General features: G+C 36.6%; 1 protein-coding gene across 2 annotated transcripts; it reads left to right on the top strand.

The window, feature by feature from the left end:
- Positions 1 to 5478: 5478 nt before the first annotated feature.
- On the top strand, positions 5479 to 17761 carry MMT (methionine S-methyltransferase). 2 transcript variants are annotated; one of them, XM_011622717.3, is made up of 12 exons: positions 5479 to 5932; positions 8031 to 8221; positions 8433 to 8639; positions 8881 to 8976; positions 9516 to 9704; positions 9965 to 10153; positions 10372 to 10608; positions 10715 to 10849; positions 11251 to 11562; positions 11990 to 12169; positions 12628 to 13599; positions 17093 to 17761. In XM_011622717.3, exons 1-12 carry the CDS (start codon positions 5692 to 5694, stop codon positions 17387 to 17389), a joined length of 3246 nt encoding a protein of 1081 aa, XP_011621019.1. In that variant the 5' UTR covers positions 5479 to 5691; the 3' UTR covers positions 17390 to 17761. The 2 variants fall into 2 exon arrangements, with proteins under 2 accessions (XP_011621019.1, XP_088707443.1); XM_088851317.1 differs by lacking the exons at positions 5479 to 5932; positions 8031 to 8221; positions 8433 to 8639; positions 8881 to 8976; positions 9516 to 9704 and having other exon boundaries at positions 10016 to 10153; positions 10460 to 10608.
- Positions 17762 to 17795: the final 34 nt, after the last annotated feature.

The following is a 17795-nucleotide window of genomic DNA, read 5'->3' as shown; positions in this document are numbered from 1 at the left end:
TTATATATATATATATATATATATATATATATATATATATATGGTACGGGCTGTACCATCCCAAAACTCATTTGATCTGTTGTGCGCAGAAGCTCTAAATCCGATTTGTTGATTTTGGGCAAATAAAATATGAAAAATAAAGAATAAAACATATACCATAAGAATATAATACAAATATTTATATGGTTCACCCTAGAGAGAGCTACATCACAACAAATTGAAATTCATTATACCAATGAAAGTTACATAAAAGATTTTAGTATAGTTACTTATCTAAACCTCGACAAAAACCTAAGTTGAGTAAACCCGTTTAAACTTACTCTCCCATGCCAATCTCTTATAACCATTCCATAACAAGACAATTGTTTTGGAAGAGACCATAACTAGATAGCAAACGAGACTCGATCTCAATAAAAGGAGAAACAACCCAAAATCTTCATGGAACTGCTTCTTTATAAGAAATCAGCTCTCAACATTTAGAAGTACAAGAGGGACCATCAAAGTGCCAGATTGCCATAAGACAACTACTGGACCAAATTTGAGTACTGTTAGACCGCCCTAAAACAACTATCAGACCGAAACTGAGTACTATCGAACCGCCCTTTATGTAGTGTTAGAGCCCTAGAATCCAGTAACATCTACTGTTGGCATCACAGTGTCGGACCGCCCTAAGACAACTACCGGACCGAAACTGAGTACCGTCAGACTACCTCTTATATAGTGTCGGAGCCCTAGAATCTAGTAACATCTATTGCTGGCATCACAGTGTCGGACCGCCCTAAGACAACTACCAGACCGAAACTGAGTACCGCCAGAGTGCCTCTTACATTGTGTCAGAGCCCTAGAATCTAGTAACATCTACTGTCGGAATGCCCTTTACAATTGCCAGACTGCCCTTTGCAACTGCCAAACCACACTTTACATAGTGCCGGAGCCCTACTGCCGGATCGCACTCTATACAGTACTGAAGCCCTATTGTCGAACCGCACTTTACACAGTACCGGATCCCTATTGCCGGACCGCACTTACACAGTGTTGGAGCCCTTATTTTGGTGGGATAGAGGAGAGAGAAGTGGGGGTAAGTTAAAAGTACGGGAGGGTATTTGGGTATTTTTTATTTTTAATTTGGTTGAGGGATATTTGCATAGTAAGTGTATTTTGAGAAACAAAGTGAGAGAAAAAGTTAGGTTGAGGGTAAGTTGTACGGAAACTGTAGTCTTGGGTTTTTTTTTTTTTTTTTATAATTTTTTTTTATTATAAATAATGACCCAGTTTTTATGTGGCCAAGCCCGCATATGTAAAAATGTAGACCTCTTAATAAATTTATTTTTGATATGGATTTTAAAACTTTATTTTTAAAGAAATGTAATCTCTAAAAGGAAACCATGAATATGAAGAAATAAATAAAATTTTAAAATTAAAAATAATAATTATTGTAAAAAAGCATTTGGACTGTTAGTTGCCGTTGTTTTTGGATAGAACACGTATCTGCGTCCGTCCATCTTTAAGATGGAGGCTTTACCCTTTTAAGACCCCATATGTAGAAATGCGGTACAGCCCACGTGAAACGATTGTCCTATATATAATAGCTCTGCCTTTTTTTTTTTGTGTGGTTATAGAGATTTTCAAAGAGTGAAAGCTAAATAAGGGTTACTCATCATTGGAGAAAAGTAGAGGCTGTTTTAGTCATTATACATTCCTTGTTGTCATACTTTTCTATATCGATACATTGACTTTGATATTGAAGAGTGTGGCCTTACATGAGTATTGACTCTAAGACTATAAAAGTATTATTTTAAAAGTATACAATACAAATGTTTATCTTTGCTAAACCCCTCAAGTATTACCAGTTGAATTGTACTCAATAGACGTACAACTTCTAATATTTTTTATATCACAACTTTAAACCCAATTATTATTTATTTCTTGTTTTTTATCCACAATCTAATATGTTAAAGGAAAAAGTTTATATAAGATTGCAACCTTAAAATGTATTAATACATATGCATTTCAAAAATCTATCGAAAACTGTTGTTTTAATGTTTAAAAACCCTCTAATTGATTATCTCGACATCGAGATGTATGAATATAAAAAAAAAAAAATTTTGATTTTAAAAAATAGTGCATATTGCAACAAATTATCTACACTGTCCGCTTTCAAGATTTTCATATATTTATAGATCTACTTGATTTTAATCATTTTTAGAGTTTAAAATTTTATATTTAGATATGAAAATAGATTTTGAGATAATAGTAAGAACGTTTTATTCCAAAATTATAGAGTATGGTCAAATTTGGTGGTGCACCTTAATTGGATTGTTTAAGGTTACAACCTTATAAAAACCACACCCATATAAAATATTAAACTACTTTTCAATCCTCCCTTACTAGTTAAAACTCTCTCTCATTCTTTGTCTCCCGAAATGAAAAAGTACGGTACGACACAAAAGTACGTCGTACCAATAGTGATGCTTCTTAAACTTGAAGCTAGATTTCAATTGGGCACAATTTTTTGCTGGACCACTAGATCTTCTTTCGGTGTGACACAAAAGTGTATCGGATTGATTTTAGATTTCAAATTTTAGAAGCTTTACCACCGATCAAGCACGCTTTTGTGCCGAACCACATTTTTTTATTGTTTTTGCTACAGTCCATTAAGAAAAGTGTCATACCATAGAAACATGGCAAAAAATGCTATCTCACATAAAATGTGTCTGACCAGCATGTAGCTTCTAATGGTTGGTCTAGCGCACGTTTCTATTGGGCCGAATTTTTGGCCATGTTACTCCAATCTAGTACTTTTTTTTTTTTTTGTGCCTTTGTTGGACCACATTTATGGGCAAATTTTTGTGAAATCTCATTTTTGCTTTGAGTGGCGTGCCACATGAGTTGATGGAAGCATGAGGGTACACATACTAAAAATGGTAGTTTCATCATAAATTACAACTTTTTGACTTAGGGATAAAAACAAAGAAAAACATTAATTGTGTTAAAAGTGTGATAAGAAAATGATCGGGGGGTTTAAATGTCTATATCGTGCATTTCAAAGGATATCCATAATTTTTCCTATTCACTATCTAATAATACCATCAGCAATGAAATTGGGCCAAAGATTGTGCTCAGCAACTAATAAGTGTTTTTCATATTTTCCACAAAGAGATAATACAATTATCGCTGCCCCAATTTCTCATTTGATAATATTTTAGTAAAGCAAATGGTTTGTCGATCAGAATGTCCCATATTGCGCGTAGGATACAATTGGGACTGCCGTCTCACTATTACCTAAAGTAAATTGCATCCAAGAAGGACGCAAATGATCAAGGATCCGATGATGTAGCATCACATCATCTAGAATGAATCATGTTTAGTGGCGAGGCGACCGCATCTGCATATGCCATATTGCACTCTTAGAGTGCAATCTTTTAAAAGGCGACCGCATATGCATATGCCATATTGCACTCTTAGAGTGCAATCTTTGAAAAATGATCCTACAGGATTGGCTTTCGCTTATGTGAATTTAATCACAAAAGATTACTATTAATTTTGATATATATTTATAAAAAAGTCAAATTTCACATTTATACGATAACCTTTTTAGAGATTCATATTAACTTTAATGATGATTATTTAAAATAGTACATATATAGGTGGAGATATATAGGTGGAGATGGTTCTATAGAATCATTACTCGTCATTTTTAATTATTTTTTTTGAAAAAAATAACGGTTACCCCATTGGTGGGACTTTTATCGAGTGTACAGTTTTGGGTGTACAGAAAACCTTTGGCCCCAAAACTTTTCATAATAAACCCCCTCTTGTTTTCATTATCTCAATTACCATTTAAACCCTAATTTTTTTTATATTTTCACTTTTAACCAATACTTCGAAAAGGCATCCCCAAGCCCATTAAATTCCTTCGTTGTTAGCATTTACTTTCTCTCTCTATTATCCCCTTCTCACCATCTCTACCTGCACAACTAATCGCCGGTCCTCTCCCGCCCGGCGCCATCTCTACCTGCACAACCAATTGCCGGCCCTCTTCCCTCTTTATCTCTCTCTACCATTCGTTGATTTTGCGAACAGATAAGTAAGATAAGAGGGTGGGATGATAGTTGCTACTTTCTCAACCTTGTATCGTGCACAAGATGAGGCCATTAAACGAGACAGAATAGTAGCTGCAATAAAGGAGGAGAGCATTGCCAAACAACTGGTTGAGCTGCTGAATTTTAGATGTATAGTACTTAATCCTTAAATTTGTCCATTTAATCCTAATTTCACCAAATAAATATTGGACTAGTCGTGTCGAGGTTGGAAGATAGGAAAAAAAGGTGATCAGTTGAGCCGGTAGAGATAGAGAGAAGGGAAAGAGAGAGAGAGTGAGTGTGTAGACGCTAAGGCAGAGGGAGTTAAACGGGTCAAGGGATTTGGGAAACTTTTTCGACGACATTGATTGAAGGTAGGAATGAAAGAAAAAACAGGGTTAAAATGATAAATTAGATAGTAAATATATGAGGGAGGGGGTTTAGTATCATGATCTTAAGGCGGGTCCATGAGTTTTCTTGTGAAAACTAGGGTAGGGTGTATAGGTGATCAATGTCAAGCCCAAGGCGTGAACGTCCTTTTGTGCTATGTTCTGGAAAATAGTTGATAGGGGGTGAATCCTATCAAAATAAGTAAAGTCTCACCTCATAATTCATAAAAAATTGTAATTATATCGATCATCTCCGGTCGAATATTATGGTCGTAAAAAAAAATAGTATTTTAAAATTTAAAAAGAACATGTACCGTAACAAATTATCTAGACCAATTTTAAAGCCACAGTGGATATTTTAAGTTGTGGAGAGTGTTTTTCAAAAGAGGATTTAAAGTGAGGTTTTATTTTGTTTTCATAAGGCCTTATGCTATTTATTTTAACACTTCATTTTACAATAGATTCAAAGTTTTAAAAGATATATTAAAACATAAAAGTTATAAATTTTATTTCTTCTAATCCGGTAAGTTAATTAAAATTGTTTTTTTGAGGCCAAACAAATTTAAAAAGATATGCACTTTGTAAAAGCCATTATCCTGACGTTCTAGAGAGAGAAAGGGTTTGTGGAGATGAGAGGTTTTTGGGAGGAGAGAGAAAGGTATGCGGAAAATACAATGGAGAGAGGGTGAGCAAGAATAGACAAGTTTGAGGTGAATAAGTGAAGAGAAAAAAGATAGAAGTTTGGGGTATATAGGTGAAGAGATAAAAATGATTGGTTTTAAAAAAAACATGTCTTATGCATATTTATTTAAATTAAAAAATATGTTTAAAGTAGTAAAGTTAAGAGATATTTTTGAAACTTTGAAACTATCGAGGACACGTGATACGAAAAACTATACGAACATATTTTTCCTATTAAACTTCATACCTATTTTATTTACGTGTTATAATAAAAAATGACTTATGGCGCGCATGATCAATTAAAAAGTAATAAGTGAAGGAAAAAGTGTTTTATGTCTCTCTTTCGGTCGGCGATATATACCCCTATAAATCTTGCTCTTTCTCTGCGCCAAAATCACCCTCCTCATTCTCCGCAACTCCTCCTCATTAACTTTTCATTACTCTCCCTCTCTTCCACATAGTCCCTAACCAGTTTTTGTGCAGCTTCTGTTATTTCCTCATTTTCTACAAAGGAATTCACGTGCACTCTCTCTTTCAAAATGGTTAAGGATTACACAGTGGCCATGGAAGAATTCTTGAAACTCTGCGAGGAATCTGGTGATTCAGCTTACAATGCATTCAAAGCAATCCTTGAGAAGCTCGAGAACCCGAGCACTCGATCTGAAACTCGAGTGTTCTTGGCTTCGCTTCAAAGGAGGTTTGAATCCAAGGAATCTTCTCTCAAGTGTTTCTCTGACTACCATTTCAGGATCCATGATGTTCTCCTTGCCAATGAAGAAGGTTGACTTGCTCTCATTTTCCCTACGTTCTCTCTCTAGCTTCATTTTCCAGTTTCAGTATCAGCAATTGTTCTCTAAACGATTGTAAAACAGTTTTGAATAAAGGAAAAAGTTTATAAAATTTTATCAGGATTTTCTATGCCTATTCTTTGACTGGATTACTTCAGGGTGTTCCCACTAAAAAATATTTGTTTTTATCCATATCCTCATGCATTATTGATGTGTATTGTTTGGATTTGTGATGTTACCTTTTTTAAACAGATCATATTTTCCTTGGACAAAAATCTACATTCACAAAATTTTATGTATGAACTGTTTATTCCATGTATGTCACATTGACCGGGTATAAGAAATCGTGTTACTTTCTATGTGTGGTTGATTTAGAATATGCTGGTTAAGGTTCTTAGACATTAGATTACACGTACAATTTTGACATATGATCTGGTTATCCGTGTAGTAGTGACTCTTGCCACTTGTGAGATGTTTTTTTTTTTGGGTGATTAATTGCTACATGGAATGATTGTAAGGTACTTAAAAATATGGTTTTTTCGAGAAATAAAATTTGTGAATTTTTTGTTTTTCAATTTTCACTGTGTTTCTGGTTAGAGTTTATCTAAGTTCTTTCAATGGTTGTTTTCTATTTTACACGAAATTTTCACTCTATGATCTGTTTGGTTTTTTTGTGTGTGTGTGTGCTCTTGAATGCTTGCTTTTGTTTTGTTGATGTATCTGTCCTTTTAGTCAATTGGTACTTTGACAAAGATGGAATTAGAGAAATGTTACACACACAGATGATACATTTCTTTGTTATTGTTCTGTCATGGATGGACAGAGATAAAGCCGAATCCTGATTTAAGTTCGTCCTTGGAGAGAAATAATTCACAAAATTAAAGTGCAATGAATAAAATGGAAGCTAATCAGGGATGATTTCTGCCATGTTCTTTCCAGTTTGATACCCATCCATCATCGATGAATTAATCCAGTTTGATACCCATCCCTTACCTATGAATGGACATTCAATGAATTTGAACTTTAAAGGCATCTTTGATCATACTTACCAATTATGAATAACGAGTTCTCCAATCGCAATTGTGCATTTCTTTCCCTTTCTTCTCATTTCTCGTCTTCCTATTAACATCTTTGTAGTTGAGCCAACTTATGAATAGGAAATCACATTTACTTGTCCTCCTATTATCTTCTTTGTGGTCGGAAGGGATGCATGGCCAACTTATGAATGGGAAATCACATTTTCAACTCTCCGATCAATATCACATTTAATCTCTACTATATATTTTGTCAAGGAATGTGAACTTATGTGTTTGGGCACTTGGCAACAACACGTGATGGTCCATGTGAAGAATAGAATGGCCACAACTACTCACAATTGACTCAAGAATCTGAATATGGAAATTGTAAAGTCTCAACATTCCAATTGTTGGGATTTTTCTTGTTTCCTGTTCTGAACATTCGAAATTCCTCAGAGGCTCAGACCAAAAGTTTTGATTCAAAACTCCAATTGGGTGGTACAAGGTCTTGTTGTTTTATCATATATATTGTGGTGGAGGTGCATTTTGATCTTCTAATTGAGATAACAATGGGTTCACCTAAATCTACCTTCATGTTGTCTTGTTTGAATTCAAACATTTCTATGTGACTTATGAATCCTATGTTACTTTTGATCTGAGAGCTATCTGTTTGATGTGGTGAGTTTTTTGTGGGTTGTTTGCGGTTCTTGGCATTCATAAATTATTATTATTTATGTATCATCTTTCATGAATTGTAGTCTAAGTGAGAATTAATATTCTTAAATTACTCATTGCATTTTGAATGAAATGAGTGTCATCCAGTTGGCATTAGGGAGGTCAGGTCTTTGAAGTTTGGGGTTTGTTTCCTCATGCAAACCTATCTAAACCATCCCAGAAGAGAGGATCGATTATAATTCAAATTTATATTTTTGAAACAGAACATAGCAATCATGCTCTATATCCAATGCGCTGAATTTCAAAATATGCTAATCTAGCTTCTGTGGATGGTGTCAATAGCTTCAATTCCAATTTCATGTGGATTCTTGGTGAACCTTCTCTACATTACTATTTCAGGTCAGAATAGGAAGAAGCTGACAATGATGGAAATTCCCAGTATATTTATTCCAGAAGATTGGTCATTTACCTTTTATGAAGGTATAAATAGGCATCCTGATTCTATCTTCAGAGACAAGACAGTTGCTGAGCTTGGTTGTGGAAATGGATGGATTTCTATTGCTCTCGCAGAAAAATGGTGCCCTTCAAAGGTACTTGTTATTCTTTCGTGATATTCTCCAGATGAAACATCAGTTCTTACCAACCATGAAAGGAGTGATGCATAGCCTTAATAATGAAGCACTTCTGTTTTGTTATTGACATTCAATGAGTTAGATAGCATTGCTGAAACTTTCTCCCACTTTCGCTCTGTTCATTTTCCTGACCTCTTTGTCTCACTTAATATACAAATTCTTCTTACAGGTTTATGGCCTCGACATCAATCCCAGAGCAATAAAAGTTGCTTGGATAAATTTATATCTTAATGCTTTGGATGAGAATGGACTGCCTATCTACGATCAGGATAAGAAAACATTGCTCGATAGAGTGGAGTTCCATGAGTCAGATCTTTTAGCGTACTGTAGAGACCATAGCATAATACTCGATCGCATTGTTGGATGCATACCACAGGTATTAATTTTAATGTAACGATTGTATTATCATTGTATGTCCAGGCAATCCTTTTCTTTCTTTTTGGAGTACAGCTTTCCCTTGTAAGTTTTTGCTCATTCAATGCTTGGATCTACTGGTATGCTGTATTGCGGATGTTAGTGGTCTAATTTTTTTATCAGCTCATGATCTACTTGGATCTATTTATTGTTTCCAACAATCTAATTTTTTCATCAGCTCATGATTTATTTTCCTTTTCTAGATACTTAACCCAAACCCTGAGGCAATGTCAAAGATGATTACAGAGAATGCCAGTGAGGAATTTTTATATTCATTAAGTAACTATTGTGCACTTCAGGTACTGGGACTGAGTTTCTCTCTCTCTCTCTCACACACACACACACACACATCCAACCTCTACACCATGTTGCTTCTGTTTAAAATATTAAAAGGCTTACCTTCTATTGTTTCTTTCACATATGTCAGCCATTTTTACTTCTGTTAGCCTGGAGTCTACATGTCCTGCTTTCCCAATGTCACATTTTGCTAGTTTGCAACAATTTCCAGAGAGAAACCCGGAATGTATTGAGCTTAAGTTGCAAGAATCCAAAGTTTCAAACACAATTACACAGATATAGTTACCGGAAATTTCTTCTCCTTATTTTTGGAGCTATAATATTACACAAGTCTCCTTTAGGGGCATCAATTTCCTATTATTATGAGGGAGTTCCTCTTTTTTTTTTTTTTGTTACTATTATTATTTTAAATGATGGATTTACTCAGATTCATTGTCAACATCAATGTAGTAATCCTATGGTCACCTAAAGAAATTCACTGCCCTTATGATTGTGTGATTATGCGCCATTTGTTTATTTTAGAGTTTGTGCTTCTTTTCAGGGATTTTTTGAGGACCAATTTGGCCTAGGTCTTATTGCTAGGGCTGTGGAGGAGGGAATAGAAGTCATTCAGCCCATGGGCTTCATGATATTCAACATTGGAGGTCGACCAGGACAAGCCGTTTGCAAGCGCTTGTTCGAACGCCGAGGATTTCGTATTACAAAGCTTTGGCAGACAAAAGTAATACAGGTACTTGTCATGTTCCATGGACAGTTGAAATTCATTTGCAATCCCAAAAATTAAATATTCAAGCCCTTTGGCTTAGGTGTCGGAATAAGCATGCATGTGTGATAGGTTAGCAAGTTAGTCTCTCTCTCTCTCTCTCTCTATGTGTGTGTTCACGTGCACATGCACTAGCTTCATTGTCTCACATCATGCCTTTCTTTTTCAATGACTTTTCGACTTATGTCTGAAGACCATGGACAACATGAAATGTGTGTGTCTTTCAGGCTGCCGACACTGATATTTCAGCTTTGGTTGAGATTGAGAAAAATAGCCACCATCGCTTTGAATTCTTCATGGGTCTTGCTGGTGACCAGCCCATCTGTGCTCGAACAGCATGGGCATATGGAAAGGCTGGGGGTCGCATCTCCCATTCTCTGTCAGTATACAGTTGTGAACTTCGTCAACCAAATCAGGTTAAAATTTCTTCTATCAGACCAACTCATTCTGTATTGTTGTAGGCCAGGTCTCTCTCTCTTTTTCTCGCTCTGTTAACCTCCGGCATCTATTAGAATGACATTTTCATAATCTTCTTTAGTTACATTCTGATTTTATTTTGATTGAGTTACATTCTTATTAATGAAAACAGGAAATATAGAGGATGCATAGTTGACAATTTTTAGTGTATTGACAGGTGAAGAAAATATTTGATTTTCTCAAGAATGGGTTTCAAGAGGTCAGTGGTGCCCTGGATTTATCTTTTGATGATGACTCTGTGGCAGATGAAAAAATTCCTTTTCTTGCTTATCTCGCGAGCATTCTCAAGGAGAACTCCTCTTTCCCCTACGAGCCTCCAGCTGGAAGCACGAGATTCCGTAATCTAATTGCAAGCTTTATGAGAATTTATCATCATATCCCACTCGATATAAATGTAAGCAAATTTTTCCTTCCAATTCTCTTGTAATTTTCCCTATTGGGGAATTAATTTTGTATGCAATATATGTTCCCGCCTTTTGATATTTTGTTTTTTGTAATAGAATGTGGTTGTGTTCCCATCAAGGGCTGTTGCAATAGAGAATGCTCTTCGGTTGTTCTCACCACGACTTGCAATAGTGGATGAACATCTCACCGGACACTTGCCAAAGCAGTGGCTGACGTCTTTGGCTATTGAGGTATTTGCTGTAACTCCAAAGACAATCTGATATTTTTACCCAAGGGCTAAAAAATTTGATACTGCAATTTGCTGAGATTTTTGGTTCCATCCATTCGATGCAAAAATATTTGGTGAAGTTCACTGATTTTTTATTACTCAGATTGGTTGGTCCGTCACCTTACTTCTTGAGTTACTGTCTTGGCTATTAGTGGCAAAGTCATCGCCTAGATATTGGTTTCGGCAATGAATCCATACTTTCGGTGAAATTAACCGAAATTTTGGTCACTCTTCTTCATTGTTCTCCTTAACACCTTCATGGTTGGCATGGTCTCACTAGATTCTTTAGAGAGAGAGAAAGATTCTTGTCGGGCTTGTTTAGCTCATATAAAATCATTCTTATTATGTAAACTTGTTCTTTAGGGGAATGAGTCCACAGAGGATATGCTTACAGTGTTACAAGCTCCACGCCAGTCTGATCTATTGATCGAGCTGATCAAGAAGCTGAAACCTCAGGTTGTTGTTACAGGCATGGCTAAATTTGAGGTCATCACCAGTTCTTCTTTTGAGCAGCTACTTGAAGCAACTAGAGAGATCGGTTGTCGTCTTTTCTTGGACATATCTGACCATCTCGAGCTCTCTAGTTTGCCTGCTATAAATGGGGTCCTGAAATACCTTGCTGGAAATATTTTACCCCCACATGCGGCAATATTATGTGGCCTCGTTAAGAATCAGGTACTTCGTTGACTTTGTTGATCACGTTGTAGGGTATTACTAATGAAGCAGCAATACCTCTGGCTTAGTTTAGTCACATTTCATATCTTTTTAGCTTTCCATGTTATTCTTCCCACAAAAACAAGGAGAAAATCTCCCCGTCTCCAAAAAAAAAACGGAAACTTAATGTAATGGCCCATCTTTTCTTCTGTGAAGACATTTCTTATTATTTAATAAAGAGGACACCAACATGTCCAAGGTAAATCACAGGAAATAACTCTCTCTCTCTCTCTATCTATCATCTATATATCTCTCTCTCTCTGCCCATGCATGCCCAGACATTGCTGCGCGAGTATCCTAAGTGGGTTGGTGTCTTTATGTGTGTGTCTGATTGGTAGAAAAAAATAGTTGTTTTGTTCAATATTTGAATGAAGATATTGTTTTACAGGTTTACTCTGACTTGGAAGTAGCATTTGTTATTTCAGAAGAGGAGAATCTCTTCAGTGCTTTATCCAAGACAGTTGAGTTGCTACAGGGCCATACAGCTGTGTCCAGCCAGTACTATTATGGTTGCCTCTTTCATGAGCTGCTCGCCTTTCAACTTGCGGATCGCCATCCACCAGCTCAGGTCTAATTACTTATATATTGGTGTTGAGATATATTTTCTTTGGCCAACCTTCTAATAGAATATCTGATGGAAAAAATGGAAATATGGAATCCCCTACTGTTTTCATGTGTCACTTTCATCATCTGGGTTGATGTATTCCGTTCATCCCGAACACTAATCAAATTTTAGTTAAAAAAAATGTGGGTTAACTCAATTTCGGTTGTGTTCATTTCTCACACATACCTGCATATTTACCTTTTTATGCCTGCACATGGGAACAGAAAGGCAGCACTTGTATGTGTAGCTTTCCTGTCTTTCTCTCTCTCTGATCTTAGTCTTCAGCAAATATACTCGTATTCGAATACATATTTAGGAACAAACTCTCTCTCTCTCTCTCTCTCTCTCTCTCTCTATCACACACACAGGTGTAACACCAATTTCTCATAACATCTGAGGTAAACCATCAACCTATTATGCAGAGAGAACCCGCAAAGGAGACCTCCATGAAGATGATCGGATTTGCCAGCTCCGCCATGTCAACTCTGAATGACCCAGAACTGTCCACCCCTCTTCCACCCATCGACAAAAACAATAGCGGCCCCAATGACCCCGTTATAATTCACATGGACATGGACCAGAACTGTCTCCCGACCCCATCAGCTGTAAGGGCTGCCATCTTTGAGAGCTTCGCAAGGCAAAACATGACTGATGCCGAAACCGACGTTGGCCCTGGTATCCGCGACCTCATCTCATCCAAGTATGGGCTCCCCTTAACAGGCCCCTCCGAAATAATTTATGCAGATAGCCCCCTTGCCCTCTTCACCAAGCTTGTGCTCTGTTGCATTCAAGAGGGTGGAACCCTTTGTATCCCCTTTGGCTCTAATGGAAACTACATTCTCACTGCCAAATTCCTCAAAGCAAATGTCTCAACCATACCCACATTGCCTGATAATGGATTCAAGCTCACTGAAAACATTCTCAAAGGTTTCTTGCCTGGTGTGAAGAGGCCTTGGGTTTATCTTTCTGGCCCCACAGTGAACCCAACAGGATCTATTTACACTAAGGAAGAGATAGAGGGTGTTCTCTCCATATGCTCTACAGATGGAGCGAGGCTGGTAATGGATACTTCTTTCTCAGGTTTGGAATGGAAGAGAGAGACTTGGGGTGGTTGGGATTTGGGGAAGGTCGGGTCAGAGCTTTGTTTGTCGGTGCTCGGAGGATTATCTTTTGATGTTTTAACAAGGGGCCTGGACTTTGGCTTTTTGGTGTTGAACAATGCTGATGTGATTGAGCTCTTTCATGGCTTTCCCGGGCTTAGCCAACCTCATGGCACTGTGAGGTATGCAGTGAAGAAGCTGTTGGATATGAGAGAGCACAAGGCTGAGGTCCTGGCAGAGGCTGTTGCAGAGCACAAGAAGACTCTCGAGAGCAGAGCAGCAAAGTTGAGAGAGGTATGTTACCAATTTCTTTCTCACTCATCACCAAGCAAGTAGCACTCTCTGTCTCTCTCCCCATAAAGCTCCCTTGCTATGATGTTAGCTTCTCTCTTTCATTCTATGACTTTAAAGGTACAAGTAATGAAAGTACATAACAAAATAAAAGTACATACAGTTATAACAAGTAACAAAATATAGAAACTGAGAGGTATGAAGATGTCGGGACTGCATCTCAAAGGGAATAGGGAATGGCGAAATGCAATACCCCATCATCTGCAGAGAGAACTTAAAACCTTCTCCAGCTAAGGAGTTAAAGAGATTCATTGGCCTTAATAAATAGAAGCTGGTGGGATGGAACTCAATGCGAGATCCAGATCAGATCATGCTTATCAACGTTTAACCTAGAGAAGAGAAACTATGTAAAAACGATTGAACCCCCACCATTTCATGTTCTTTTGTTTTCCTATCAATCACCATCTCATCTTCTTTGAAGGCTCAATGGATGCATGGTCACCCATAGACTTCAACCCACCCACCCCTACTCTCAAAACTTATTTAGTAACTCAAGCATTGGAGTTTATTTGGCCCTTCGAATTTTCCCTTAATGCACTGGAGCAATGTTAGCATGTTTAGTTCAGGCTCTTTGTTTTGGTCGGAAAGGAAAGAGCTTCAGCTCTTCAGCTGATTCGAAGGAAGTCTTTGGGTATACTTCAAAAACTAAAAAGAGAAAATCAAATAAATATGTAGTACGGGGCTTTTTTCAAAATATTATTAGTATTTAGGGTATATCTCCCAAATTCGAAATATGACTTCTCCGAAAGTTTTAATATTGTAGAGACTTTTACCAATATATATATATATATATATATATATATATATATATATATATATATATATATATATATAGAAAATGCTGAGATTAGCCCATTGGCTCATATGTCATATGAACAAATGAGCCCAACGGCCTAGATTGAATTTGAATCAATCTGACGGTAACGACTTCATTTCGTATTTTAATTTTAATTTTTTTCTACGAGTCCAAATAATTTGAAATTTTACGTGTGTGTTTTTAAAAAATAGGATAATTTAATAAAAATGTCAAAAAAATAATTTGCAAGAAATAAATGGATCAAAATACCCTCGAAACGTTTTAGGGGTATTTTGTGGTTAATTTATTTTTGACTAATTATTTTCTAAATATTTTTATTAGGTGTGTTTTGATAAGAAGAATAGACACTTAAAATTTCAAGTTATTTAGATTTATAAAAAAAACATTAAAATTCAAATACGAAATGAGGTCGTAACCATCAGATCGGCCTAGATTTAATCTTGGCCGTTGGGCTCATATATTCATATGACCTAGTGGGCTAATCTTAGCATTTTTCATCTATATATATATATATATAGATATATATATATATATATATATATATATATATATATAGATATATATATATATATATATATATATATATATATATATATATCTTAGTATTTTTCATATATATATATATATGGAAAATTCTACAAAACGGCTATAAGCGAAAATGAACAGTGATTTCGTCTACCCTCATCACTGTTCAAAGATCATCCCACAGTCATGATTGTTCGGTAGTGTTTCATTTTTTATTTTATTTTTACAAGTCAGAATGATCTGAAATTTTGAGCGTGTGTTCATCAAAAATAGGTGCATCTACGAAAAAGATCAAAAAAATATTTTACATGAAATAAATTGACTAAAATACCCCCAACAAGTTTCAAGGGTATTTTGGTCAATTTATTTATTTTTATATTTTTATTAGGTGCACCTCACTAAGATATACACACGCTCCAAAGTTCAGATCATTTTGATTTGTAGAAAAAAAATGAAAAATGAAATACTACTGGATAATCGTGATCGTGCGACGAATTTTAGACGGTGATGAGGGTAGGCGAAATCACTGTTCATTTTCGCCTATAGAAATTGGGAAGACTTATTATATATGTATATAGGAAAAAGCTAAAAAACTCTTATAGGCGAAAATGAATAGTGTTCGCCACCATCAAAGACTTGTTATGTTCATGGCGGTTTATTGAACGGAGCCGCAATGGAAGGCGCGTGGTCTGTGGCAGTTTCCCTGGATTTTTCGACTGCCATATACTGTCATGGACATGCTATGTCTGTGGCAGTAAAAAAATCCTCACCGCCTGAAAAAAACAGATGGCGATGACGCTATGGGCAAGACCATTATAGCATCTCGCCCATAAGCGTTGTATATATATATATATATATATATATATATATATATATATATATATATATAGTGAGAGATAGAGAGAGGAGGCTACTACACAACACCTATGGGCGAAAATGAATAGTATTTTTGCCTATAGGCTCGGTGCCATTCGATTTTTTTGGACGGCGTGGATTAAAAGATCGCAACGGACATAGTCTGTTGTGGTAAAAAAACACACAAAAACCGCCACAAACCACACAACATCCGTTGCGGCTCCATTTAATAAACTACCACAGACAAAGCTATGGCAAGGCGAAACACTGTTCAAAATCGTCGATAGGCGTTTTTAAGAGTGTTCCGTGGCGGTCTTTTAATCTATGCCGTAGTCTTTTAATACATGCCGTCCGAAAGAATCGGATGGCGTTGAGCCTATAGGCGAAAATACTGTTCATTTTCACCCATAGGCATCGTGTAGTTACATGTACCGAGGATCTATTCACTTGCTTGGGTTTGGATGTCAAACCTGAAGACCTTGGCCGAAGAGGCTGAAGCGAAGGGAATTGGATAACTTTGCAATTCTTCTTGATCCTCGAGCGTTTTCAATTCTAGGGAATTTTATCAAAATAACTGCAATATATGAGCTATTTAACATCTTACTCATAATTTTTTATTTAATTTCAAGAAACCATCAAAAGACAGACATGGAATAGTTACAACATAAGGGTAAAATATTAAATAGTTTATCTCTTGTGGGTAGTTTGAGACATTGGGGTGCATCCTTTTGAATCCTCTACAGGTTAACCAACTTTTCTTTAAGATTTCAGAAACTGGCAGCTTACAAGCTCTAGATTTATCATATTGAATGGCTGAAATCAACTTCTAATTCTCCTTTTAATGAAGAGAGGAGGATTTCACTTAAATACATTTACAGATGGGGTACAAATTCTCAAGGAACTTTTACTGTCATCCTGGTCTAGAACTTGACATCACTCGCAATGTCTAGTACTGATCTCATAAATTTTATGAGTATCCAAAGAAAAATTCTCTCTCTCTCTCTGTTTGAAAACACGGCCACGGGCTTGGATTTGCCTTAGACTAGAACCAGAATTGTCGAGCCCAACTCGAGTGAGTCCTAAGCTGTGCCAGTGATTTTTTAAGGACTGCTTTTAATGGATCCTGTAATTTTTCATGTACCAGTATCTAAATAAAATTGACTTTCTCTCTCTCTCTCTCTCTCTCTCTCTCTCTCTCTCTCTTGTGTGACACTATGAAACCTTTGTAAATTGTTGCAGACACTAGAAAGGTGTGGATGGGATGTGGTGGATTGTCATGGGGGTGTGTCAATGGTGGCAAAGCCTTCAGCCTATATTGGGAAGCCTCTAATGCTGAACAAGTTTCATGAAGAGACCTGTCTCACTGAATCAAACATCAGAGAGGCCATCCTCAAAACTACTGGCCTCTCTATCAACAGTGCTTCATGGACAGGGATCCCGGCTCATTGCCGATTCACCATGGCCCTTGAAGAAAATGAATTCAAGCAGGCCCTAGAACGCATACAGAACTTCAAAGAAATTGTACTCGGAAGCTAAAACTGAAGAGAGAGGGAAGGGGGGAGATATGGTAGCAGCAGTTTTATGATCACTCCTGGTTGCACGGTTCTGAAGGAAGAATTGTTTCATTCTGATTCTTCCCCACTTGCATTGTGGGTTGATTCTTCCCCGCTTGCATTGTGGGTAGGTATAAGGGTTTTTAGTTGCAGCTGAACTTCATCGAGTTCTTCGGCAATGGAATGGGCAGTTGTTTGCATTCCTTATAATAAAGCGGCCTGTGAGACGAAGCTTTTGACTCTAGATTGTGGTGATTGCTATGTAAAAGGATTGGGATGAACTTTTTGAGTTTTTATGACAACCCCCCTGTAAGATTTTTCAACTCTGTGCATTTAATTCCACAAAGATGACAAAGATGAGTTGCTCTCTCTCTCTCTCTCTCTCTCTC

This window comes from Amborella trichopoda, chromosome 11 (genome assembly GCF_054954075.1).
Source record: "Amborella trichopoda isolate Santa Cruz 75 chromosome 11, AtrichopodaSantaCruz75HAP2 v2.0, whole genome shotgun sequence".
NCBI lineage: Eukaryota > Viridiplantae > Streptophyta > Magnoliopsida > Amborellales > Amborellaceae > Amborella > Amborella trichopoda.
Note: the sequence above shows the minus strand (reverse complement) of the source record. Positions and strands in the feature narration are given on the sequence as shown.

Bases quoted from the DNA above. Each gene is read 5' to 3' on its own strand.
- MMT (XM_011622717.3), top strand. From the start codon at position 5,692: ATGGTTAAGGATTACACAGTGGCCATGGAAGAATTCTTGAAACTCTGC. The intron at 9,705-9,964 runs GTACTTGTCATG...TGTGTCTTTCAG, and splicing joins GGCAGACAAAAGTAATACAG to GCTGCCGACACTGATATTTC. The intron at 10,850-11,250 runs GTATTTGCTGTA...CTTGTTCTTTAG, and splicing joins TGACGTCTTTGGCTATTGAG to GGGAATGAGTCCACAGAGGA.